General features: G+C 47.5%; 2 protein-coding genes across 3 annotated transcripts; both read right to left on the minus strand.

The window, feature by feature from the left end:
- Positions 1-256: 256 nt before the first annotated feature.
- Positions 257-8604, minus strand: Klk5 (kallikrein related peptidase 5). The gene is made up of 6 exons (XM_006986172.2): positions 8461-8604; positions 8084-8167; positions 5381-5642; positions 4306-4562; positions 3995-4128; positions 257-1152 (listed from the first exon to the last, which is right to left on the minus strand). The coding sequence occupies exons 2-6, from the start codon at positions 8154-8156 to the stop codon at positions 997-999; spliced, it is 882 nt and encodes a 293-aa protein (XP_006986234.1). The 5' UTR covers positions 8157-8167; positions 8461-8604; the 3' UTR covers positions 257-996.
- Positions 8605-18633: 10029 nt separating this feature from the next.
- On the minus strand, positions 18634-25183 carry Klk6 (kallikrein related peptidase 6). Of its 2 annotated transcripts, none has more exons than XM_076576541.1 (6): positions 24919-25183; positions 24432-24492; positions 23806-23962; positions 21838-22085; positions 21273-21409; positions 18634-18938 (listed from the first exon to the last, which is right to left on the minus strand). In XM_076576541.1, exons 2-6 carry the CDS (start codon positions 24478-24480, stop codon positions 18780-18782), a joined length of 750 nt encoding a protein of 249 aa, XP_076432656.1. In that variant the 5' UTR covers positions 24481-24492; positions 24919-25183; the 3' UTR covers positions 18634-18779. The 2 variants fall into 2 exon arrangements, with proteins under 2 accessions (XP_076432656.1, XP_076432654.1); XM_076576539.1 differs by having other exon boundaries at positions 24899-25183.
- Between the last annotated feature and the right edge of the window lie 1811 nt (positions 25184-26994).

The following is a 26994-nucleotide window of genomic DNA, read 5'->3' on the forward strand; positions in this document are numbered from 1 at the left end:
GGTCGTGGTCTGACTAAAGGGGAGGAAACCAGTGAAGGACTGATGCTCATCTCTGTCTGCTTCCTGACCCCATGCAGTGTGACCAACCACCTCAAGTTTCTGCTCCTGCTGTCCCACCAGGATAGGCTGTACCCTCGAACTGTGAGCCAGAATGAACCCTTTCTCCTTAAGTTGCCTTTGTCAGGTGCTCAGACAGAAAAGTAACTGAGATAGTTACTATTTGTGAAGAAAATGTGAAGTCACCAAAGAACCCCATGCAGGTGCATTGTGCCAGAGGAGAAACCACTGTGGTGGCTGACTGAGAACGGTCCCCGCAGATTCGTGTATTTGAATGCTTGGTCCTCCGTTGGCAGAAATGTTTGGGGAGGATTAGGAAGTATGGCCTTGTTGGGAAAGGTGTGTCTCTGAGGTGGGCTTTGAGGTTTTAAATGCTCGTGCTACCCCCAGTTAGCTTTCTCTGTGTCTTGTGGTTGTGTCTCAGGATGTGAGTTCCCAGTTACTGCTCCAGCACCAAGCCTACCTGCCTGCTGCCATGCTCCTCCCCATAATGGTCATGGACTCTAACCCTTTGAACTGTAAGCTCCACACAAACTCCTTCTTCTATAAGTTGCCTTGGTCATGGTGTCTTAGCACACAGGGGAAAAGTATCTAAGATAGCCACTTGCCCACAGCTGCATGGCACAGGAGACATACCAAGGGGTTCTTCCCATGTCTTTTATTTCCGGGTCTACATGTGGTTATGGCTGCAGAAAAGGCTCAACTCTGGGTTTGTGGGTGGATACACTGAGGATGATGAGTTTCAACCCAACCCTTGTCATTCCAGAAGTGTCCCTAGGACCTGGCTGTAGATACAGAGCCAGTCCACTATTTGGGATGAGGATCTTGATGCCAGGAGCTTGGCCTGGAGAGACTGGCAGCTATCGGCAGCATCCTCAAAGCGAGCCAGTGCTCCTCATTGCAGTGGGGTGAGGCTGGCTCCAGGGGTCCTGGTGTGGCTCATGAGTTGCACTTGATGACGTCCTCAATCCACTTAGAGAACTTACACAGGTTGGTGTAGACACCTGGCCTGTTCCGCTGGGCACAGGGGAAATCACCCCAGGAGACAAGGCCCTGCAGCTGGCCATTGCAGACCACAGGTCCCCCGGAATCACCCTGTTGGGGAAGAATGGAGGTACACAGGAGGGGGCAAGGATGTGGTGAGGTAGAATGAGGAGGAATGAGACACCCAGCACCATGCGTTGAAGCAAAAGGGCCAGGACACAGGAAGCAGGTTCAAACAAGGGGAGAGGACAGACAGGGTTCAGTGTAGCAAAAACAGAGAGAGGACATTGTCAGTATTTCACTTCAGGTTCAGATCGTAGAAAACCCGCCAGCCAGGCTCTAGTCAATACCCCAACCTCCTCCCAGCTCCCTACACTAGCTTCCTCATCCTCTTTCTCCTCATAAGATTTCTAGTCTGTCTCCTGCCCTCCCCATCTCTTCACTATTTGCCTGCCTGCTCTGTCTGTCTATCTACCTATCTATCTATCTATCTATCTATCTATCTATCTATCTATCTATCTATCTATCTATCTATCTATCTATCTATCTATCTATCTCTATCTCTGCTTCCCTCCCTTACCTCTCTCCTTTCTTCCTGCTTTCCCTGTCTCTCCTCTCCCCTGCCCTCCTTGTTTCTTCTCCTCCCTCTGTTTATTTTTGTTGTTTATTTTGAGACAGGGTCAGGTTGAGCTAGAACTTGTGATCCTCCTGCCTCAGCCTTCTGAACAACTGGGATGATAGTCCTATGCTACCAGGCCCAGATGGTGGCTCAATGATTTTTCTTTAAATCTTTGCACTGAGTTCTGAGAGTCTGTTAGTCAACTTCTCCGAGCCTGTAAACTAAGGCTCACAATAACTGCTGCCTGAGCTAATGAGTGGACGCCTGTAAATAACCTGAAACAGAGGCAGCCCTTAATCAGCCATCACAGTGGTTTTATTAGTAGGGTCAATCCTGTAGTTGCTCAGTGCCACTGTTGTGGTTGTGTATGTGTGTGTGCACATGTGTGTGCATGTACAAGTGGAGGTCAGAAGACGACCTCGGTCATCATTCCTCAGGCGCTGTTCATCTTGTTTTTTTGGGACAGTTTTGCATTGGCCTGGAGCTTACTGATCCAGCAAGCCTTGGGGATCCACCAGTCACTGCCTCAGCTCATGAACTGCTTCCCCCAACACAGCTGTGGCCGAGAAATAGTGATTCCTTTCCATTCTTTGAATCAGCCAAATGTCTCCCTTGCTGCCTTTGCGCAGGACTTCGCTGTGCCCTTAGCCTGCATGAGTCTGGCTGCAGGGTGTTTTATAGTCTCTGCTATGTACAACCTATCTAAGGAAGTCCTCCTCACAAGCACCATGAAGACTGGTCCTTGCATCGTCTTTTCTAGTGACTCCTTAGAACTTTCTGAAATAGCACTACTTGTACAGTTTCTTGATCAAAGGAGTTTTTTAGGTTACTACTGTACATTTTTAAAAAGATTTATTTTTATTATGTAAAATCACTGATTCTCAACCTTGACAATTCTGGACACTTAATAATGTGCTGACCCCCAACCATAAAATTATTTTTGTTGCTATTTCATAACTCTAATTTTACTACTGTTATAAATTGTAATGTAAATATCTGATATGCAGGATGGTCTTGGGTGACCCCCGTGAAAGGGTCCTTTGATCCCAAAGGGTCACAACTCACAGGCTGAGAACCACTGTGTTAAATTGCAAGTATATGTGTGAATTTATGTGTGGGTATATGCATGTGACTGCGGGTACCGAGAAGAAGGTGTTAGATCCCCTGGAGCTGGAGTTACAGATGTGGCTGCTGGGAACAGAACTTGGGACATCTGAAAGAGCCACCAGTACTCTTAATGGCCAAGCAATCTCTCTAGCCCTGACCAAAGAGTCTGTGGTTTATTTCTGCTTCTTCAGCACTCCCAACAATGAAGGCTTGCCTAGACACGGTTTAAAATACTTAAAACAAGTTTTCTCTTTTCTTTCCTCATGACATTTTACTAGCATCTGTTAGAAAACTACTGTCTAATGAATTCTGTTACAATGAGATGTTTATCCATCACATGCTTGAAGACAGAACTATGACAGCCATTATGTAAAGGGGGCACAACCTATTTGACCACAAGGAACAGCCTTGATCTCTCCTTCCAGACCTGAATTGTGATATGGTAGTTGGAGTATCTCTAGCAAACCGAAATGGATTTTTAGGGTTAAAGGCATTGTGTGATGTGGTGTGTGTGTGTGTGTGTGTGTGTGTGTGTGTGTGTGTGTGTAAGTGGTGTATTTATAATTGTTATATAGTAACTAAATTCTGAAAAATGTCACTTGAGAACATAGAGAGATCACATATGTTAATTAAATACAATATACTATTAATGTTAATTCCACCTCCTTGATTATTTATTTACTGTTTCATGAGGCAGGAGACAGAACTCAAGCCTGTAGCATGCTATACAAGCACTCTACCACTGAACCACACCCCTAGGTTCATTTTTACTTTTTATTTTGAGATAGGGTCTCACTACGTTGCTCAGTCAACCTTGGACTAACTCTGTAACCTAGGCTGGCTCTTGGGCTTTCATTCTTCCTGACTCAGCCTCCCACTGAGATGACAAGTCATGCCCTGCTTCCTTTCATTTTTAAAAATTTTCCTGTATGAAAACTGGAAAGCGAATACAGAGGTTCAAGCTTCGGGTCCTGGCACTTAAGGCCAGGTAATCTGTATGGCACTTGATGGGCTGGTGAGGCGGCCCAGTGGTAACGGTGCTAGCTGTCAGGCCCAACGACCTCATTTCAATCCCTGGGACCCACATAGTGGAAGAAGAGAACTGACTTCCACATGTTGTCCTCTGCGCTCCATACACTCTATGACACATGTGCATACACATAAATACAAAATGTAAACAGAACTCAGCCATTTTTCTGGATAAATGGAGCGGCATCCAGTCCTTACCTGACAGGAGTCCCTGCCCTCTTCATCACCAGCACAGAACATGGTCTTGTCTATCTGTCCCGGGTAGGAGTTTTTACACCTCTCCTCACTCAGCACAGTGACATTCAGGCACTGGAGGACTTTGGGGAAGTTATCTGTCAAACAAGAGTGTCGTGAGGGTGAGAGAGAGCCCAGCCGGGCATGGTGGTACAAGCTTGCTACCCAAATCCTAGGGAAGCTGTTACAGGAAGATGCACAGTTCTGGGATAGCCTGGGGTACGTGGCAAGAGTTGACTGGAAGAGCAGGAGTTAGGAGGAAGCAGTGTACTCACTGTGGCTGCTGCTTGTTGTCCCCCAGCCAGACACTGTGCACCTGGTCCCCTGGGCGGGACACTCAGAGGCAATTTTGATGGGCTTCACTGAGTGAGAGTTACGGATTTTTCTGTTCATTTTGATGAGCATGAGGTCATTGGAGTGGCCAGGATGGGAGTAACCAGGGTGGGGGATGGATTTAATCCCCTGGAACATCTGCTGCCCAGACTCGTAGACAGGCGACATGGAATGGTGGCCCAGACGGATTCTGAACACTCTGAGGAACATGGCAATGATCAGTGCTGGCCCCAAACTCTGACCAGCTGTCCAAGGCAGTCTCAATGCCTGCTCTAATCCATCTTCAATCCAACTTCATCCCATCCCCAACCTCCCTCCCTCCCATCCTCATCCACAACTCAACCCTGTCCTTAACCCAGCTCTATCCCAGCCTTAACCCCAACTCCACCCATTCTGAACCCAGTTCCACACCATCATCATCCTTAGCTCTACCCCTAACTCTATCAATCTTACCCTGTGTGCATCCCCATCACAGCTCCCAGCCTATCTGCATTCCATTTCCACATTAACTGCGACCTGAGTGTGTACCCTCCAGCAACCTCCAGCAACCCAGCCCCTTCCCAACCTCGTCTTTGTCTTCATAGGTCCCAACCCCACCTCCAGTCCAAACCACTCCACATGCCTATGTCTATATAATCTTTATCATTTCTGTTTCCCTCCTTACCTCTTTCCTACCTCTATTGCAGTCTCTTTCTTTAGCTATCTCTACCCCTTTAAACATGCAATTCCACCTATCCCTACCTCCATGCCCAGATCATCCCTCCACTAGTGTTAACCTGGTCCTCATACTGTTGTCTCCATCTGTTCTTCCATCCTTCCAAACTTTTTCCAAACTCCCATCCATCCACGAATCCATCCGTACGTCAGTCCATCCATTCACCCACCGACCACCCATCCTTCCTTCTACTCATCTTCCTTCTTCCATCTTTCCATCCGTGAACTTATGCAATCTTCCTTCCTTCCTTCCCAGTCCGCTCTCCAGCTCTCTCTCATGCCCTCCTCTCCAGCTCTACTCACGGCTTCCTACAGTGCGCTGCTGTGAGAAGCCACTGTGGGTTGATCAGCACCGCCCCACAGTACAGCTTGTTGGGTCCCAGCAGCAGAGCCCCCTGCCATGGCTCCGCATCCTTTTCACAGTCTGACCCATTCACAATGCGAGAGCTGCTATCTGACCGCGTGTCCTCCCCTGACTCGGACTCCTTGCTGAGGTCTCTGTTAGTCCCAGAGGGCCGGTTGCCAGAGTTGTCACACGAGGAGAAATTGTCAGCTAGAACAGGCTCTGCGAATAGAGAATGGGTGGAGAACGGGCTTGGGGTGGGGCTTGGACTCGGGGAAGGGGCCTAGAAGCAGGGCTACTCTTAGAGTCAGGAACTGGAACCAACCAAATTGTCTCACCCCACGCCCCAGGCTCTAAGATAAGAAATTGGAGCCAGGACTGTGGAGGTGAGGCCAGGGCTTATAGGACTGGGTGAGGGCTGAAGGACTGAGTTCTAGAATGTAGACCACAGAGCTGTAGGGTAAGGCTAGGACTTCAAGGTGGGGGTCAAGGCTATAGAAGTAGGGCGGAGACTATAGAGGTGGGGCCAGGTCAGTCAGGTGGGGCTCTCTCTGCAGGGGCAGGTCCAGAGCTGTGTGCGCAGGGCCAAGGCTGCAGGGAAGGAGCTTGTAGAACAAGCGAACCGCAGCTCAGCCAGGGGCTTGGGGTTTAGGACAGATAGCCAGCTCCAGCGGGCTCCCAGGACTTTGTGAGCCTCAAGGATTCCTGACATTGCTTGGAGCTCGGTTGGTGATATCCGGGGAGCAGGAGGGTACCCTGGGGCACAAGAGTCCTTAATGGCAGAGCAGGCTTGAGGTTTGGGACCTATTTCCAGAAGTGGAGCCAAGCCCAGCCCAGTGTCACAAGCCTGTCATCCACCTATTCAGGAGGCTGAGGCACCAGGACAGCAAGTTTAAGACCCGGGAGCCTGGGGACTAGGGAGAGGCGAGGTCAAAGTCACTTGGGGGTGATCAGTTTCACAAAGAACCCTGACTTTGGAAGGGGAGGTGGAGCTGAACTCTGGAGCCACCTCCAGCAAGGTGGAGCCTAGTGCAAAGGGGTAGGCTCTGGGGGTGAGAACTTGGTTGAGAAGAGTGGGGGAGTCAGAGCTCTTGGGTGGAGTTTGGGGAGGAGGATGGAAAAAGGAGACTCTGGAAGGGTACAGCAAGGCTCACTCTCTGAATTCCCACACAGACCTGTATGCATTCTGTCACCCCCCACCCCTCACATGCCAGTCACTGGTCATGTTCCTGCTAATGACCCAGAGAAGGGAGGCCTCAGTGCTCTATGCACCCATAGTCACATCCCAAGGAACACAAGTATTATGTCCAAATGCACCTGCTCCCATGAGGGTCAGGTGGTCATCCCTCAGGAGCTCAAACACCTGACCAGCATCGGAGTGACAGGCATGTATATGTGGATGGGAATACCATACACACTTCTGCACACGGGAATGCTGACATGTCACACTTAAAGGACATTTATATTGATTCCCAGCTTGGCACAGTGCAAGAGAATCTTCCCAGCAGCTACCTTCTATAGTGACTTCTCACTCAGTTCCTCGAGGCGGGTTCAGGAACCCTAGATACAGCTACCTGAGCACATATTCAGCTGCACTTACAGACCCCGAAATGTAAAGTTCCACCTGTCACAGGATCACAAATACTGTCCCAGACACAACCTCACCCGTGAAAGGGGCTACCTGCAAACACAAGGGTCATATATTTTCACATCGGTGAGCGGCGCTGCACTGCATTCCAGACTGGGGTGCAGAGGAGACACACCAGGCCGAATGCACAGCAGCATCCGCACCAGCCTGGAATGCGCACTCACTCGGCTGCAGCGCCAGACACGATCTGCCGAGCATGGACACCCAGCTGCACAGTCTCCCAGGGTCGGTAGCATCTGCCACGCACAGTCGCTTGACAAGGGAGGGGGCCACACACAAGCCAGTCACAGTTGCTCACACCTGTAATCCCAGAACTTGGGAAGCTGAAGCAGGAGGATTGACCAGAGTTCAAAGCTAGACAGGGCTGCAGAGTGAGTTCCAGGAGAGCGTGGGTTATAGAGCAGGTTCTAGGCTAGCCTAGGCTACAAAGTGAGATTATGTCTCAAAAACTAAAAATAAGGGGTCTGAAAAGAAGGCTCAGCAGTTAAGAGCACTGGCTACTCTTGCAGTGGACCTGGGTGTGATTCCAGTATCCCCATGACAGCTCACAACCACCTGCAGCTCTAGTTCCAGGAGATCTGAAGCCTATTCTGGTCTCCTTGAGCACCAGACATGCTTTAGGCAAAATTCATACAAATAAAATAAATTAAAAAAACTGAAACAAACCAACAATAGCAAAAACTGAAGGCACACAACAGCAATCCAAGCCCTCAGGAGGTAGGTATAAGAGGACTGGCCACAAGTTCAAGGCCAGCCTGTTCTAGATAGTGAATTCTAGACCAGCCTGGGCTACACAGTGAGACTCTGCCTTAAAAATAAATAAAATAAAATAAAATAAAATAAAATAAAATAAAATAAAATAAAAGTCACTCCCTCCTCTCTAGTACATATGCAGCCATGGGGCCCACATTCAATTGTGTAACCACACAGACACAAACACACATTCACCTGGTCCCAGAGATACACCCAGTGGTCCACAGAGGCAGTCCCCCACACACTTAGGGATTCTGGTTACCTGAGACCCCCAGAACCAGGGTCGCCATCAGGGTAGCCATCGTCCACTTCCATGGATATCCTGCCCTCGCCATGACCGCTGCACCTGGTAAGAAACAGAGGCCGGGGCTGGATGGTTCTGCAGAGGCCTCGGTGGTTCTGGGAGTCTTGACCCACTCTCCCCACCCTCTCTGCCCAGCTTCCCTAGAAGAAATATATCATGGGGAGGGGATGACAGCCCCACTTAGCACCCAGGGACCAGCATGGAGGGAGGGCTGCAAGCATCTTCCAGTCCCTGTGAGTGTGGATATAGGAGAGGCAGAGTGAATCCAAGATGAGACAGAGCCAGCCCTGGCCCCCTCTGCCCTCTCCCCTTCTGAGGTCCTCCCCAGGCCTCACCTGCCACTGTCCCTGGTCCCCTGGGCAGTGGGTGGTGGGGTCTGGCTCCCAATATAGCTGCAGACTTCTCAAGCTGGCCTGGGCTTTCCAGCACCTCCTCCTCTGCTCTGGCACCTGGTGATATAACCACCCACTGGTCCCCGGGGCACATTCCCTGGCAGTGAGGTTCCTGTCAGTCTGGGCCCTAGCACTCACTCTTCCTGTCTCCCCTCCCCTCCACCCCCAGAACACCCCCCACCCAGTGCCTAGTGACACTCCCTCCCTCCCTGGCCCAAGGATGGGGAGGGGTCCTCAGGGCCGGCCAGGCCCTCCTCACATCTGGCTTCTCACCAGCCCAGAGGTGCGCTTCTTGATCAAGGATTTCTAATTTTTCCCATGTCCTATTCACTCACCCATTCCATCTCTGTCTCTTTTCTCACCACTTCATCTTGTCTGTTTCTAAAATCCTTCTACCTTGTGATCTAGCTGTCAGTCCTCACGGGACCTTTCAGAGTCTGTCATCGTTTGACAATGAGTCTGTCGGCCTGTCTTTCCCCGTCTCTCTGTCCCCACTTCCTGTGCATCCTGATCTCTCTGTCACTGACCCTCTTGGTCTCTGTACTGTCTCTCCTTTTCTCTTTATGTCTCTGTGTCTCTCTTTTCCTGTCTGTCTTTCTTTTCTAGCTCTCTCTGTCTCTCTGCCTCTCATCTCTCTCTCTCTGAATATTGATTCCCTGTCCCTTTCTGTCGCTGTATCCTCTCCCTGTCATTTGGGTAGGAGAGACCAGGCCATTTCCAGTAGAAACCCGGGACCCATTCCCACCCCCCACACTGGGTCCCAGGCCAAGGGTCAGCAGGAGGCGCAGAAGCAGGCTGCCCCCACCAGGTGCCCTGGTCCAGCTGGCACAGCCGGACATGGATGACACAGCTGGGCAGGGCAACCTGTTCATGGAAAAGAGGCCAAGAGCCAGGGCGAGAGGTGGGTGGCGCCTAGCGCTTTGGGAAGTGGGACACTGGATGGCAAGCAGAGCACCACCCGTCCCGTCTGATCCTGGCCTTCTGGCAGCCTCTCTCACCTTCTCTGTCCTGATCTTCTCTGTCCCGATCTCACACCAACTCTCCAGGTCTCTATCTCCACAGGGAGGCAGGAGCCCAGCATCTATGAGCCTAGTTAGTGCCAGACACAAACCTGCTTCACAGGAAATGACAATCATGAAGGTGTGCAGATTCCAATAGAGGTGTTAGAGCCTGGGGTGGGCTTTACTGCATGGGGGAAAAAAGCCAAACAACAAAACCCACATTGAGGTTTAATGTGATTCTGGGAATTTCTATTTCATATACTAAAGCTACAAAATCAGCAAGCCATTTCTCTTTGGCATTTTTTCTGACTTATATGGTCTCTTAAATTCAGCTTGCAGTTGTTAAATGTTTTATTTTTAAAATTTGTATTATATTATATTTTACTTACTTATTACTTTATCATTTTAAGTATTTAACTTGGTGTTTTGTGTGTGTGTGTGTGTGTGTGTGTGTGTGTGTGTGTGTGTGTGTGTGTGTGTGTATGTGTGAATGTGCACACTTGAGTGGAGGTCAGAGGACGACCTGCGGGAGTCGGTTCTCTCTGGCCACCACGTGGGTCTCAGAGACTAGCCTGCGGTCATCAGGCTCGGCAGCAAGTGCTTTTACCTACTGGGTGGTCTCCTCGGCCGCTTTTTGTTTGTTTGTTTGTTTGTTTGTTTGTTTGTTTGTTTGTTTCTTGAGATAAGATCTCATGCCATAGGCCAGACTGACCCCTAATTCATGGCAATCCTCCAGCCTCAGTCTTCCAAGGGCTGGGACCACAGGTTTGGGCCACCACATTTAGATACAAACCATTTTTTTTAGACAAGATTTCAGGTAGCCCACATAGTGTTGAACTCCCTACACAGCCGATGGCCTTGACTCTCAGACCCTCCAGCCTCCACCTCCACCACTTGTTTGATGAGGTGTTTTGGATCAAATCCAGGGCTTCATGAATAACAGGCAAGAACTTCCACTGAGCGACATAATACCGCAGTTGCTTTAATTCTAGCAATATCGTATTCCTTTTCAAAGGTTTGTTTTTAATGTGTATGAGTGTTTTGCCAGTTTGTCTGTATATGCAGCATGTAGGTGCCCATGGGAGATAGAAGAAGAGGCCCCATTCCCTGGAACTGGAGTTACAGACAGTTTTGAGCTACTGTGTGGGTGCTGGGAATTGAACCTGGATCCTCTGGAAGAGCAGCCAGTGCTCTTAACCGCTGAACCATCTATCCAGGCCCTCGAGAGATCTTTTTAAAAAATATTTTAAATCTGCTGAGAATTCCGTTCATGTGTCCAGTGCGTTTTGATCGTACTCATCCTTACTGCCCCCTTCAACTCCTCCCAGGTCCCCCACATCTCCCTCCCGATGCCTTGTTTGTTTTTAAATTTTTATTTATTATTCTCTCATACAATACACCCCAACTGCAGCTTCCCCTCCCTCCATGCCTCCCAGTTCACCCCACCTCCTCTCTCTCCCAGATCCACTCATGCCCCGTCCTCCGATCCTTCCCCCAGAAAAGAGCAGGCTTCCCAGGGATATCAACTGAACACAGCTCAACAAGATACAATAAGACCAGGCACAAAGCCTCACATCAAGGCTGGACGGGGCAACCCAGAAAGGGGAAAAGGGTCCTCAAAGCAGCGAAAAGAGTCGGAGACACCTCTATTCCCACTGTCAGGAGTTCCCCCAAAACACCAAGTGACAAACATAACGTATATGCAGAGGACCTAGCACAGACCCATGCAGGCTCCCTGATTGGGAGCCCCCAAGAGCCTTGCTGAGTGGACTCCACAGGCCTTGCTCTCTGGGTGTCCTTGAGCCCTCTGGCTCCCACAATTTCTCCTCCCCCTCTTACATGGGATTCTCCAAGCTTCGGGAGGGACCCAATGGAGACCTCCAACTTAGGCTCTCTCTCCACCTAATGTTTGGCTATGGGTCTCTGCATCTGCTCCCATCCCCACCTACGTGGTCCATTGGTCCATCCACAAAATATATTTTATTTCCTCCTCCCAGGTAGATCTATGTGTCCCTGCTTGAGCCCTCCTTATTACTTAGCCTCTCTGGGTCTCTGGATTGTAGCACGGTTATCACTTACTTAATAGCCAATATCCACTTATGAGTGAGTACGTATCATGTTTGTCTTTCTGGGTCTGGTTTACCTCTCTTAGGATACTTTTTCTAGTTCCATCCATTTGCCTGCAAATTTCATGATGTCACTTTTTTAACAGCTGAGTAATATTCCATTGTGTAAATGTACCACATTTTTTTTTTATCCATTCTTCGATTGAGGGACTTCTCTTCTATCAGGTTCAGTGTATCTGGTTTTATGTTGAGGTCTTTGATCCACTTGGACCTGACTTTTGGTCAGAGTGATAGATATGGATCTATTTGCAATCTTTTACATGCAGACATCAGTTAGAACAGCACCATTTGTTGGAGATAATTTCTTTTTTCCATTGTATATTTCTGGTTTATTTATCAAAAATCAGGTGTCTGTAGGTGTGTGGATTTTTGTCTGGGTCTTCGATATGATTCAATTGATCAACGCGTCTGTGTTTATGCCAATACCACATGGTTTTTAAAACTATAGCTCTACAGCACAGCTTGAAATCAGGGATGATGATACTGCTGGAAGTTCTACTATTGTTCAGGATTTTTTATGTATTTATTTAATTTTGGCTATCCTGGTTTTTTTTTTTCATATACAGTTGCATTTTGTCCTTTCAAGGTCTAAAAATATTGTGTTGGAATTTTAATGGGGATTGCATTAAATCTGTAGTTTGCATTTGGTAGATGGCCATTTTTATGTTAACCCTACCAATCCATGAGCATGGGAGATCTTTCCAACTTCTGATATCTTCTTCAATTTCTTTCTTCAAATCCTTGACATTTTTGTCATACAAGTTTTTCATTTGTTTGGCTAGTTACACAGAGATATTTTATATTATTTGTGGCTATTGTGAAGGGTGTTGTTTTCCTGATTTCTTTCTCAGTCTATTTGTAATTTGTGTATAAGAGGGCTACTGATTTTTTTTTTTTTAGTTAGCCTTATATCCAGCCACTTGACTAAAGGTGTTTATCAGCTGTAGGAGTTCCCTGGTAGAATTTTTGGGGTCACTTATGTATGCTATCATATCATCTGCAAATAATGATACTTCTTCTTCCTTTCCAATTTATATTACCTTGATCTCCTTTTGTTGTCTTATTGATCTAGCTAGAATTTCAAGTACTATATTGAATAGATATGGTGACTCATAAGTTTGGGTATATTATGTAATCATTTTCATTGAATTCTAAGAAGTCTTTAATTTCTTCATTTGTCTTGACCATGTTTTCATTCAGTAGAGAGTTGTTCAGTTTCCATGAGTTTGTAGACTTTCTGTTGTTTCTGTTGTTGTTGAAATCATTTAATCAGTGGTGGTCTGATAGGATGCAGGGCATCATTTCAGTTTTCTTGTATCTGTTGAGACTTGTTTTGTGTCAATTTGGACTTGTTATGTGGTCAATTTGGAGAAAGTTCTGTGAGACACTGAGAAGGTATCTTTGTGTGATTTGGTGAAATGTTCTGTAGATGTCTGTTGGTCCATTTGGTTTATAACACCTGTTAGCTCCAGTATTTCTCTGTTTAGTTTTGCCTGGATAACTTGTTCATTGGTGAGAGTAGGGTATTGAAGTCTTTCACCATCAATGTGTGATTTAAGTTCAGTAATGTTTCTTTTACATACATGGGTACTCTTGTTTTTGGAGCATAGATGTTAAGAATTGAAACATCAGTTTGGTGATGGTGATGATGCATGCCTTTAATCCCATTACTTGGGAGACAGAGGCAGGTGGATCTCTGCAAGTTTGAGGCCAGCCTGGTCTACAAAGGGAGTTCTGGGACAGCCAGGACTGTTATACAGAAAAATTCTGTTTTTTAAAAAAAGAGAAGAAGAAATAGAAGAATAAAAATATTATCTTGGTTGGTGGATTTTTTTTTCTTTGACAAGTATGAGGTGTCTTTGTCTCTTTTGATTAATTTTGGTTTGAAGTCTATTTCATTAGATATTAGAATGGCTACATGAGCTTGCTTCTTAGGTCCATTTTCTTAGAAAATCTTTTTCCAGCCCTTTACTCTGAGGTAATGTCTATCTTTGATGCTGAGGTGTGTTTCTTGTAAGCAGCAGAAGGATGGATCCTGTTTTTGTATCCGTTCTGTTAGTTTGTGTCTTTTCACTGGGGAATTGAGCCCATTGATATTGAGAGGTATCAATGACCAATGATTGTTAATTGACTTGAGACGAGCCCTGCATTTTCCCATTGCACAGAGACTGGACAGCAAATGATACAGCCAGCTCTCCTAGAACGTAACAATTATCCCAATTTTTTTCAGTTCCCCATAAAGATGTCATCACTCCCAGACAGTGGGAAGCAATTTTAAGAATATTATGCTCACATTCCCAAGAGGTGGATTAAATGGTGTTTGGTCATTCAGTGGGTTATGGATATTTATCATCGTTGAGAGGGGTTGGCTATAAGTTGTTACTGATAATGGTAAGGAAAAAGTCTGAACAAAGGAGATTAGATTCAGGGATCTTGTTCTGAAAAGAAAAAGTGGGAAGTATAGAAGATATAGAAATGATAGGACAAAAGGGTATATTATTGAATCTACTTTTAAACCAAAAAAGCAACTACTAGTCTTAAATACATTTGTATGGATTGTTGTGTATTGATACAAATTTGAGGTTATTTTTGTTAAGCTGTATATATGTTTCTACTCTTGTTTAAGATATTTTTGTATATTGATACAAATTTAAGGTCATTCACTCTTGCTCAAGGTATTGTACCTATACAGCTCATTTAATAATGTAATGTAAATTTCTAGTCCTTGAAAGTTATTATTACAAACTATTTAGAATAATAAAGAAATGCAGGTCAGTAGTTAGTCACCTATTACAAAAATCTTGTAGTCATGTTAGGTACGTTTTCAAGGTCAAATAGATATATTTTAGATAGACAGGTGGTCTTCAAACACTTCAGAGATCTATAGAATATGGCATTTAAGATGTTTTAATAACATAAGGGTTTTTTAATGACAATGAGACATGCAGCTCCAATCTACTTCAGAGAAGATAATAGGCATCAAAGAAACTCCATGTGGAGTTCACTTTCTTTGTGGCAAAAATTAGCCACTGGACAAGAAACTGCCCTTGCCTCAACTGCTGACAGTATGCTTTCCAAATTAGACAAGCAGGACACAAAAGAAAATGACCACCAAATTTTGCCAAAAAACCTGCTTCAAAGAAAAGTCTGTCAGATATTGTATACCTGTAGGCTGAAGATGGATGCCCCAACCTTACAGAGGAAACTTGGGTGACCAGAAAACCAGCTACTTCTGTCATTTTTAAATTTTGGAAGTTGTTTGCTCTGCACTTCCTGTTTACTCAGGTAATTTTATATCCTTCTCAGGTCTTTGATGAAGTTGAAGACTAGATAGTTATAGTTTGCTTTATTATCAAATTCATTAAAGAAATTTACAAAAGAGGTGTAAAGTGTATAAGGTTGAGAGACATCAAAAGACAGTTTTGGGTTGGTAATACAAGTTAGGATAGAAAGTGAATTAGGTACAACACTTTGGACTCATCAAGATAGGATAGATAATGGAGTAATTTATCTGAATTTTTCAAATGCAAATGAACTGGACATTATTAATGTAATTCTTGCCTGTATATATTGTATATAGTTATTGTACTTATTGTATATAGTTTTTCTATGTTAGTTAAAACCTTCTCTTTTTATTTAGACAAAAAGGGGGATATGTTGTGTGATATTTTGATTGTGTTCTGACAAATAAAGCTTACTTGGAGTCAGAGTGCAGGGCCAGCCACTAGCTGACAGTAGAGGTTTGGAGGACTGTAGGGAAAGGAGACAGGAAGTGGTAAGGTGGGGCTGAGAGAGGATCTCGGGCTTTTTGACAGAGAAATGAGAGAGGCAGGAAGCAACTAGTAGCTGTTCCCTGCTCTCTGATCTTTCAGGTTCTTACCCAGTATTTTACTCCTGATTTTTTATAAAGATTAATTAGATTAATGCTTCACAGAATTCCTCAGTTTGTATTGTATTTATTGCTTCTATTTTCACTTTCAGGTCTTGAACAGTTTTATTCATTTATTGTTTCCTTCAACTGTTTGTCTTTTTCTTGGCTTTCTTTAAGGGATTTATTCATTTCCTCTTTAAGAACCTCTATCATCTTCATAAAGTTGGCTTTAAGGTCTTTTTCTTGTGCTTCAGCTGTGTTGTAATATTGTAGGCTTGCTGTGGTGGGATATCTGAGCCCTGGGGGTGACATATTGCCTTGGAAGTTAATTCTTGCACTGGCATCTAGGCATCTGAGTTTGGGGTGATTATAGGTCTCGGTGACAATTTCTGAGTTTGTCTTTGTTGGATGGATGTTTTGTTCCTTGGTTTCTGTTTCCTCTCTGGTTTTCTGACTGATGTGGCCTATGATTGAGCAGGGGATCTCCATCCAAGTTGAGGAATGGACTTCTGGTAGCTGATGTCACTTCTGATGGATCAAGAGGTCTCTGCCAAAGTTGGAGGCTAGGACATGGCATTGAGGAAGGATAGAGGGATTGGGTACAGCGTGGGGGGCACTAATGGAATTGGAGGGGGCAATGGGTGGGCAGCTTATCTGGACTTCTGGCTGCTGGTGTGGCCTCTGGTTGAGCAGTGGGTCTCCACCTGAGTCAGCAGCTGGGTCATGGTGAGGAAGTTCCTGATGTTTATAGAGTATTGTTTGAGACTGCCTGGTTGCCATCATTTTATCCTCCCATTCACTCAGAATGTCAGCTGCTTTTCACATTGTGAATTATCTATAAAATTAAGATTTGTTTGGTTCTTAGGTTGAAGCTCTAGCTGAAGACTTTGCTAACATGTACAAAGCCCCAGGTTCATTCCCCAGCGTGCTGGTTTGATTAGGTATCGTTTCCATAGACTTGTGTGTTTCAATGCTTGGCCCACAGGGAATGACACTATTAGATGCTGTGGCCTTGTTGGAGGAAGTGTGTTACTGTGGGGGCGGGCTTTGAGTTTTCAGACAGTTCACTTCCTGTTGCCTGTGGATCAGGATGTAGAACACTCAGCTCCTTCTCCAGCACCATGTCTGCCTGCATGCCGCCATGCTTCTTGACATGATGATAAGGAACTAAACCTCTGAAACTGTAAGCCAGTCCTAATTAAATATTTTCCTTTATATGAGTTGATGTGGTCATGGTGTCTCTTTATAGTAATTAAAACCCTAACTAAGACAGAATTCAACACCACACATAAAACTGAGCATAGTGGTGCATTTTTGTAATCTAACCTCAGTAGGTGGAGGCAGGGGGGTCAGAAGTTCAAGGCCATCTTTAGCCAAATAAAGAGTTCAAGGCAATCTTGTCTCAGAAACTACGAAATCTTTTTAAGGTTCTACCCCTCAGCTCTGACCCTGTTCTCTCAGAGCCACGCCCCGTTTCTCCTGCCTGGCCCTCAGTCACATCATCTTCTGTTGACTGATGTCTCCAGTCATGTCACCTTTTCTCCCGCCTAAAATCCCAGCTTCCATTGTCTGGTGTGGTCCCCAGAAGCTCTTGCACCGAGGCTTTTTTTTTTTGCACCCTCACTGCTCGCGCTGCCCACCCAGCCTCCGCACCCAGACACCTTTCTTTAAGCCTCCCAGTTCCGGCTCCGCCCCTTCTCTCCCTGCGACATCACCAGAGCTCCTCCCACACCTCACAGTTATGACCTCTTCCCTTTGGCTCCCTGCATGTGGCTGCTCCCGAACTCTCTGTGTCTTCCTATGACCTTCTGGAGAAAGTCCTCATCTCAGATGCTGGTACCTGAGGTCCCTTAGGATACTTACCTCCCGTCACTCTTGCCCTACAATAATCTCACAGTCCTCGCACCTTCTTTTTCGTTTGTTTGTCTGGTTTTCCCATTACTCACTCTGTAGACCAGGCTGGCCTCGAACTCACAGAGATCCACCTGCCTCTGCCTCCCGAGTGCTGGAATTAAAGGCATGTACCACCACACTCAGCTTCACCTCCTTATTTTTGCTGTTACTGAAGTGACTAAGGTAACAAACATCATCTCGTCCTGACTCCGTCCATGTCTACTTAGACTCTTCTCAGTCCTCTATCTTCCTCCTCCACCAACAATCATGTCCATCTTGGCATTACATTTGGAATTTCCATGACCCTGACCATGGTCCAGATGTATTCACTAAAATAGTTAATATTTATACAAATTAAACATAAACAAAAATAACCAAAAAAGGTATAAATCAAAATTAATTGTCATATTGTTTCTGAAATTACTACTGTGTTCAGCCAAAAATTTGTTGCAAGGTTACGCTGACCCTCATCTACTGTAGATGTAATTGTGTTCAGTCCTTCACACTGAGCAGTGGTGGCGGGCACCTTTAATACCAACACCTGGGAGGCAGAGGTAGGTGAATCTCTGAGTTTGAGGCCAGCCTAATTTACTTGGCAAGTTCCAGGTTAGCCCGGGTTCCACAGAGGAACCCTGTCTCAAACAAACTAAATGACAAACAAATGCAATCAAACCACACAACAACACAAACACTGTACCCCTGAGCTTTGGCACCAGAGTCGTTCCTAGGCACTAGCCCACTCTGGAGCTCTGATTCAAAATGAAGGACTAATTTTGGTGTGGTGGCCCATAGTTTTCTCACCTATACTATAGTACTACAGAAGAGTTTGAGGGAGATGATCTCTGAGAGGCTAGAACAAGGCCGAGGAGTCCAGGGTGGATGTCCAATTGGCTTGTAAAGCAGTGGGCAGAGCTAGGCTTCCAAGGAGCAGAAATGGAATAAAGAAAAGCGCCCTTTGTGTGCATTTTACTGGTAGAAGTGAATGGACACCTACTCCTTGTTCTTGAGTAAGTGCTGTTATCCACTGAGCGTTTCTCCAGCCCCGTAACATCCCAATTGTACCAATGAGAACATTCACACTCTAAAGGAAAGCGCATCCCAAGGGTGCCCAGACGGTAGGTGGCCACACTGGGATTCCTTCTGCTAACCACACCTGTGCGGTAGGACTGCAGCCTGTACCCTCCCTGGGATGCAAGGATTGAGCAGAGCATATTTAGCAATGATCTATTCTCTGTGTCACTACATTTATTAAACATCAGTGTCAGCTCTGGGCATCTGAAGACTCTGAGAGCAGGGTAGGGTCTCAGGGAGAGAGAATCTGTAGCCAGCTAGGGGGAGGGGGTTCGTAGGACAGGAATCGGGCATCTCATGTCAGAGCCACTTGTTTTTGATGACGTTTTGGATCCATCTGATATGGATGCAGACATCAGTGTAAACTCCCGGCTTCTTCTTTGATCCACAGGGCATGTTACCCCACGACACGAGGCCTCGGAGATGATCTCCACATACCAGGGGACCTCCAGAATCACCCTATGTGGAAGAGAGAAAATCAGAAACTCACTCGGAAGGAGGAGGGAGAGGCAGAATGGGAGAATTAGAGATACTCAGAGATGGAAGGAAAGACTGGTGTGGTGGTTCATGCCTGCTATCTCAACTACTCAGGATGCTGAGGCAGGAGGATTGCAAATTTAAGGCTCTCTGTCTCAAAGTAAAAGAGGGAGGAGGGTACAGCTCACCAGTAAAGCACTTGCTGAGTGTGCGTAAGAACCTGGATTCAGTTCCCAGTAAAAGACAGAGATAGACGAGGTGCTCAAGGACACCCAGTTTCATAAAGGTCTAGGTGGGAGAAAGGATGTTCAGATAAGCCGTTCATCCTGGAGGGAAGGTTGTTAAGACCCAGTATGTTCTAAGGAGGGTTGAAACATTCCATCCTACAGCAAAGATACTTAAAATTCAAAAAACAAACAACTCAAGGACTTCAGGAAGCCCCTAAAACTGACCAGATGCCCTGGGCCCCTCCTTCTCCAAGAATGTATAAGCAGTAAGGACTATTAGAGTCACTCCGCTGCTGTGAGCTGTCTAGAAGGGGCTCTGACGGCCTGAGCTGCTGGAGAGAGGCGCTCTCCAACCGGCTGAGCTGCCTGCGGGTTATGAGCTGCCTGCGGGCGATGCAGGGCGCTCCACACTGGTGAACTGTCATCCAGGGTGCAGTGAGTCACTTCTGCTCCTGCAAGCAACCTCAATAAACTCATCCATTCACCAAACTGGACTGGAGTGCCATTCTTTGGTCGGTTAGTAGTTCCCTGTCTTGGGTGAGTAGATGTTTGATCTCATCCCTGCAGAAAGAGATCACAGGACAGAGAGAGAGACACCAAGGTCCATAAAAGTAAAGGGTATCAGTGGTGGAGAAGGAGATAGAGAGGGAAAAATAAAAATGCTAAGACCATTGGGAGAGGTGGGGAAGGCAGACTCAAGGGGAAGATAAAAAAAAAAAAACAAAACAACCAACGAACGTTCTCTGTCCTCTGTTCTCAGGCCAGCCATGTCTACCTGTTCTTTCTTTGTTCCCAAATCATTGTCTCACTTTCTCAGCCTCCTCACCCCGACCCTTGCTTCCTTAGTAGGTCGATTTCAGCTATCCATGGTCTAGAATCATTCTGGCATAAAAAGGAGTCTGGAAGGATAACAGTCAGGGAAGCTCCTGGTAAGGTATTGGAGACTAGGTGGGTGTGGTGGTACATGCCTGTCATCCCAGTACCCCAGGGCTGATGCAGAAGGATTTCTGTGAGTCTGGAGACGAGCCAAGGCTTGCGAGTGGGTTCCAGAGCAGCCTGGTTACAGGTTTTGAGGGATGAGCATAGAGTCCCTATCTTTGCAGCTGGGATGCCCCCTCATCTGGAGCTCAGCCATGTCCAAGTGGGCTCCAGTGCTGCAGCTCTGAGGATGGATGGCTAGCATTTGCTTGGCTCTTGAGTCTCTCCAGTTGTTCAGAACTTCACCCAAGGTGGCCATTCACTGAAACTGTTTCTTAAATTTTCAGGCTCACCAGGTTCACCCATATTTGGCTAGCCATTGTAGTGTCTGGCTCTTGGTGTCTGTCTCCCTCTCTGTCCTTGCATCCGAACTTCCTGATTCTGCTGGGTGCCTTATGTATGTTTGTGTAGAACATGTGAGAGTACATGTGCATGCAGGTGTGTTCGCGTGCATGTGGAGGCCAGCAGGCATCCTTCCCTAGGAATCATCTACTGTGGTTTTTTGAGACAGAGTCACTCACTGGACCCAGCTCACCAAATAGGCTAAGGTAGCTGGCCAGTGAACGCTGGGGACCTGCTTACCTCTGTCCCCCAGTACTGGGATACAAGCACATGCCATTATGCCCTTCAGCTCAGGTCTTCATACCTGCATGGTATGTATTTTACTTACTGAACCATCCTCTCAGCCCCAAGCTGGCTTTCTTCTTCCTTCCTTCCTTCCTTCCTTCCTTCCTTCCTTCCTTCCTTCCTTCCTTCCTTCCTTCCTTCCTCCCTCCCTCCCTCCCTCCCTCCCTCCCTCCCTCCCTCCCTCCCTCCCTTCCTTCCTTCCTTCCTGACAGTGTTTCTTTGTGTAGCTTTGGCTCCTTTCCTGGAACTCACTCTGTAGCCCAAGCTGGCCTCAAACTCACAGAGATCTGCCTGGCTCTGCCTCCCAAGTGCTGGAATTAAAGATGTGCGCCACCACCGCCCGGCCTGGCTTGTTTCTTGTTTGTCTCTGCTTGTGTGAGACGGAGTCTCTTCCTGACTTATCCTCCAGTGCTCTCCCAGCTGACTTTCTCAATGCCTCTGTCTTCCTGTCTGGGTGATTTCAGGTCTCTGCTCCCGTTCTCACCTGGCAGGTGTCGTTCCCTTCTATCTTGTCACCTGCGCACACCATGCTTCGGGTGATCTTACCAGGGTAGGCACGCTCACACTCCTCCCGGGACACCAGTTGGACATCAGCACACTGAATGGTGTCTGGGAAGTCACCTAGGAGGAGGGAGATGGGCCTATGTGAGCCTTTCCTCTCAGGTCTTCACCGCCCCCGTACCCCCATTTCCTGTTTCTCTCTCATGCTTAGAACCCGTCTTCTTTGTCACTGACTTTCGATTTTTCCCTTTCCCCACGATTATTGGCCTGGCTTCCTGACTGATCATTACTTCTCCATGAGTTCTCATTGCTCTTCTCATTGGCCCTTCATTTGTGTGGCCATCTTCTCCATGCTATTTATTCATCTACATTTGGTCCAGCTCCTCAGCTTTCTCCTCCCTCCACCCATCTTTTACCCATGAACAAACTAGCCTACTGGTCCTCTCATCAGCATCTTCTCACGGCCCTCCATCTACCATCCCACCTCCATCATTGGACCCCCTCCTTTTGGTCTCTTCGGCCACTCCCAACCATCTCCCCTCACTGACCATTTTCCATCTTGCCCCAGCCCAGGATCCGACAGCTGAGATTCTCCTCAGAGCAGTCTTTCTTCAAGGGCAGTGGCTGTATGTTTTGAGAGAATTTGACTGCATTTTTCAGATGCACCATCATGATGTCATTGTCATGGGTGTCAGGGTTGTAGCGGGGATGGATGATTGTCCGATCCACAAAGATCTGCCTTTGGTAATTCTCTGTTTGCCGTAGGTTGTGTTTCCCCAAGCGCACCTCCAGATTCCTGGAAAGAAGGCAGCTGGGAATCATCTACAGGCCTGGACTTCGCATGAGGCTCCCAGAGAGATCATGTGCCCCTCTTCTCCCTCCTCCCTCGGTCTTCCCCAGCTCAGTCAAAGACAAGCCCATTTTTCTACAATTTTGTCTTTAAAGTTTTCCTATGGTACTACTTGACAGTCAGCTCCCATAGCTGCAGGTTCTACATGTACAGATTCAACTGATCGCAGATCAAAAAATACCGGGGGAGCAGCCGAGCAAGTGATGTACACCTTTAAACCCAGCACTCTGGAGCCAGAGGCTGGAGGATTTCTATGAGTTTGAGGCCAGCCTCATCTATACAGTGAATTCCTGGCCAACCAGGAATACAGAGACCCTGACTCAAAAACAAACAAACAAACAAAGAGCACACTGTTGAGAAAGGAGCTGGCGACCTCTCAGCAGGTAAAGCAATGACTGCACAAGCTCGCTGGCCTGCGGGCCATCGCCAGAACCTGCACAAAGGCGGAAGGAGAGGACCTGTCTCCACAAAGTTGTCCTGCGACCTCCAGAGGCGCACTGTCACATGTACACACCCACGAAACTAGCCTTAAGTAAAGAAAATTAAGATCTGCATGTATTAAACATATACAGATGTTTTTTTCTTGTTATTATTTCTCAAACAAAACAGTTTAACAACTATTTATGTAGCATTTACACTGCCATGGGCACTACATGTAATCTAAGCATAATTTTATTTATGAATTTATTTTTGGGTTATGAGCCTAGCTTTTAGTGGCTGAGCCATCTCTCCTGCCCATGAATTTATTTTTTAAGATTTATTTTTTTTAATTTAAATATATGTATGGGTAGATGGGGTATCTGCATTTGAGTGCAGGTGCCCATGAAGTCCCTAGAAGGTAAGATGTTGGATCTCCGGGCATTGGAGTTAGAGGCAGTTGTGAGCTGCCATATGGGTGCTGGGACTGAACTCAGATCCTCTACAAGACATTATGTGCTTTTAACCCACTGAGTCATCTCTCCAACCCTATTTTTAAAAAAGATTTCATTTGATTAATTGTGTGTGTGTGTGTGTGTGTGTGTGTGTGTGTGTGTGTGTGTTCTGATTGGTGTGCGTGTGCAGAGGCCAGAAGAGGGCTTTGGATCCCTCTGAGTTGGAGTTACAGGCATTTGATTTGCAGGCTGCCTGGCTTGTGACATGGGTGCTTGGATCCGAAGTTCAGTCCTAATGACTGGGAAGCAAGTGAACTATCAAGCTATGGATGCAGCTCCCAGTTTTGTTTTTTGGAGGGCATCTCTTGTAACCCAAGCTGGCCTCCAGCTCCCTGAGTAGCTGAGGATTAGCTTGTGCTTCCAACTCTCCTGCCTTTATCTCTCAAATGCCAACACTACGGTGATGCACTGCCACGCCCAGTTTGGGAGATACTGGCTATGGAACCCAGCGCAATCCCTCCACCAGCTCCTGCATTACCAGCCCCTGCAGAGATAAAGCTTAGAGCTCATGCAAGGATATTCGTGGACTACACACAAGTGCTGCACTATTTCTTTTGTAAAGGGCTTGAGTGTTTGAAAATCTTGATATCCCCCAGGGTCCTGGAACCTATGGATACCCGGCTGAACACAGCTGCTTGTAGGATGGCGAGTGCTCAGATCTGTCTCTCTCCTGAAGTCTGCATTGCACCCTCTGGGTCCCCTTACACACATTTCTCAAAGAAAGAGACACTCACGTTTTTTTGCAGTGGGCAGCTGTGAGCACCCACTGTGGATGGATGAGGACCCCACCACACAGCAAGTGACCCGAGGTGTAGAGGGCAGCTTGGAAAGGGTGAGAATTCTTCAAGCAGGGACCACCATGTACTACCTTATCCTTCTCCTCGGTCCAGGCTGAGAGAGGGAAGATCTGATGAGAGAACTCGGAGATGAACTGCAACCCTCTCGGTTCCTATCCCATTCTCACCTCCAGGCCTACCTCCTCTCCTCCACTCCATCTCCTCTGTTCTTTTGTTTTGTTTTGTTATTGTTTGGTTTTTCCAGACAGGGTTTCCCTGTGTACCCCTGGCTGTCCTGGAACTCATTCTGTAGACCAGGCTGGACTCCAGCTCAGAGATCCACCTGCCTCTGCCTCCCAAGTGCTGGGACTAAAGGCGTGAAAGGAGTGTGCCACCGCGCCCAGATATCTCCATCCGCAAAGCCATACTTATCCTTTATCCTCAAATGCACCTCCAGACTTGTTCTTAGCCAGTCCTCTCAGGGCCTTCCTCATTTCAAAGCCACCTAGTCCCATCCTAAACTGTCATCTGCCACCAATGCCCATCCATCCATCAACGCCCCCCTTCTATATTCCTTTCATCACCTGACTTAGCAAGAACCAAGCACAGGACCAGTGTCTTCACCGTCAGCATCTTCACGGTCACCTGGAGTGGGGAAGCCAGCGGTTCTGTTAGTCATTTCCGAGCCTCTGTCCAGGACCCCACCCTGCTCCTTCTTTGCCCTCTCCATCCTCACTGTCCTGTCCTGTGCTCCTGCCCTTGTTTGATCTCTGCCCCCTTCTCACCTCCTGGTTTCTCATCTCCCAGCCCACACCTTGAATCTGAGGGTTCTGTGAGAGCAGACCATGTCCATGGTTCCAGGTGCTTTGGGGAAGAAATACAGCCAACCTTCCTGACTCTCTGGACTCTGGTCCCCCTTCCTACTAACAGAGGTTAGTCCCAAGGGGTCACTGACACGCTTCCTCTCTGTGGGACTTTCTTTTCCTGCTTGACTCCGTCCTTACACTTCACTCACCCCACACCTATAGGTGTTGTGGCGCATGTGTCTTACCGTGGTGGCCAGCAGCGTACCTGCCAGCACTTAGGTGGGGAAATGATGCCACCTAGCACAGGAAGCCAGAGGCAGAGACAGTCAGCAAGGCAGGGTGCTCCACGAGAGAAGGGGAGGACAGACTGGCGGAGGTTGCCTTAGGATCCGAGTCGCACAGGGAGGGAGACACCTGGGTGCAGGGTCCCAAGAATAGACCGTCTCCTAGAAGCCTGCCTGGTTCTGTGGCCTTCCAGAAAGAGGCAGGCTCTGTCCTCAGGCTCTCTCAGCTTCCTTTTAACCCCTCTCTCTTCAAGTCTCTTAGCCAGGAGGAAGCTGGACACACCCTTTTCTTCACCTAAGCCTCCCACATACATTCCTTCTGCCCCACGGCTCTGCTCCTGGTGACCCCTGACCAGATAGCTACACAAAAGCAGTACCTAGCTCTGGTCCCTAGTGACCCTGCATCTTTGGATCCCGAGGGAGGAGCCGAGTCTGTTCTCCTGGGTCTGAGGGAGGAGGCTGGGGCTTGGACCCCTGAGTCTGAGAGAGGGCTGGAGCTAGACTCCTGGGTTTGAGGGAGGAGTGTTGGTCCTGGACTCTTGGGTCTGAGGAGGAATGTTGAGGCCGAAATCTTTGGGACTGTGGTGGAGAGAGATGGGAGCCCGTTCTTAGTTTTGGATTTGTAGGATTTGGGATGTAATCAGACTGAGTGCTGAGTGCCAGCTCCCAGGTTAGTCAGTGGTGCCCCAGCCTCCACAAGTACCCCGCCTATACCCTCTAGGGAGCCTGCAGGATCTCCTCCTGGGGTTGTATCTCTGAAGCACTGGAACCAGCTGCCCAGGTTCAGTGGGGTCAGGCTGACTCATCTACCCGTAAGTCCGTCTGTGGGTGCTGAAGACCTCCACGTCCCCAGGAGAGTGGGAGCTGCCGGCCAGCTGTTGAGAAACGGTGATTCGGTGATTCGTTGTTCAGTAAGCTGTCCCCCGCCCCGAACCCGGGCTGGGAAGCAGGATGAGCAATGTGGGGAAAGAGACTTCCAACAATCAGGCATTGTCTGTCCCCAGAAACCTGGTACCATGCTCCCAGCGGCTCCCTTTCTCAACCTCGGTTCCGGGAAGATGGGCGGCAGGCTATCTCAATGACTTCCCTTTGTCCCAGTGTGACTAACAATCTGGCTGGGTCCTTGATCTGAGTATTTTAGAGCTCTGGACCCTCTCCTCCAGGGCTGCCCCACCTTCGGCTCTCGGGCTCCATTCCTTTCTGTGTCTGCCTATGTCTGTCTCCCTCCATCTCAAATGCATTTGCATCTCACAAGCCTTTGCTCTGTTGTTTTTTCTTATTCTTCTTTTTCTTTTGTGTCTCAGACTTTCTCTGTCTCCGTTTGTCTGTCTCTCTCCTAACCCCCTGGACTCTCCATATCTTCTGTTTCTCTGCTGGCTCTCTCCTTGTACTATTTGGGGAAATGTGTGTGCACTTGGTATGCAGTGATGTTTCTGGGGCATAAGAAGGAATGGTATGGGGTGGGAGGAGGGAGCCAGTGAGGTGCAGGAGGGTGTGTAGACTCACTGGTTAGGTTTTGCACATATAGAGAGACACACAGGTAGAGAGGACCTGGCATGCAATAACAGGGGAGCAACACCAAGGGAGAGAAGCAAGAGCACTGGGAAGCTATGTCACGAACTGGGAGAATTACGGGGAGGTGCCTTTGAACCTGGGTCTGAGAAGCGAGAGTCGGGGAAGAAGAGAGGATGCAGGCGTGTGTGGGTAGAGCAGGCAGTGGTCAGTGTGGGCTGCGAGGGAGGGACTTATGGAAGGTGGAGGGTGGAGGGATGCGGGGAAGGGTGTGGGGACAAAGGGAAAATGGGGACATACTAGGAAACCAATAGGCAATAGCAACAGCAAGCATGCACAATGTGCCCCTCAGCATTTGCTGGGCATGGCACCTCATGTGACCTTCTTCTGACTCCTCGTATTAGTCAGTTCCCATCACCCTGGTTAGGAAAACTCAGTTGTCACCTCACACTACGTCTCTTCTGAACTTAGCGTCTTCTTCTTGTGTCCCACTGTTTTCCCAGACACAGAGTCAGCTCCTCTCACACAACTCATTGGCCATCCAG

The sequence above is a fragment of the Peromyscus maniculatus genome, chromosome 1 (genome assembly GCF_049852395.1).
Source record: "Peromyscus maniculatus bairdii isolate BWxNUB_F1_BW_parent chromosome 1, HU_Pman_BW_mat_3.1, whole genome shotgun sequence".
In the NCBI taxonomy this organism is placed as follows: Eukaryota; Metazoa; Chordata; class Mammalia; order Rodentia; family Cricetidae; genus Peromyscus; species Peromyscus maniculatus.

What these genes read in the sequence shown, in the direction of transcription:
- Klk5 (XM_006986172.2), bottom strand. Translation starts at nt 8,156, where the DNA reads ATGGCGAGGGCAGGATATCCATGGAAGTGGACGATGGCTACCCTGATG. An exon ending in CCTGGTTCTGGGGGTCTCAG is followed by an intron (nt 5,643 to 8,083) that starts GTAACCAGAATC and finishes CTCTATTCGCAG; the next exon opens with AGCCTGTTCTAGCTGACAAT. An exon ending in AGGGCAGGGACTCCTGTCAG is followed by an intron (nt 1,153 to 3,994) that starts GTAAGGACTGGA and finishes CTTCCCCAACAG; the next exon opens with GGTGATTCCGGGGGACCTGT.
- Klk6 (XM_076576541.1), bottom strand. Translation starts at nt 24,480, where the DNA reads ATGCTGACGGTGAAGACACTGGTCCTGTGCTTGGTTCTTGCTAAGTCA. An exon ending in CTTGGTTCTTGCTAAGTCAG is followed by an intron (nt 23,963 to 24,431) that starts GTGATGAAAGGA and finishes TCCCTCTCTCAG; the next exon opens with CCTGGACCGAGGAGAAGGAT. An exon ending in GCTGCCCACTGCAAAAAAAC is followed by an intron (nt 22,086 to 23,805) that starts GTGAGTGTCTCT and finishes CCTTCTTTCCAG; the next exon opens with GAATCTGGAGGTGCGCTTGG.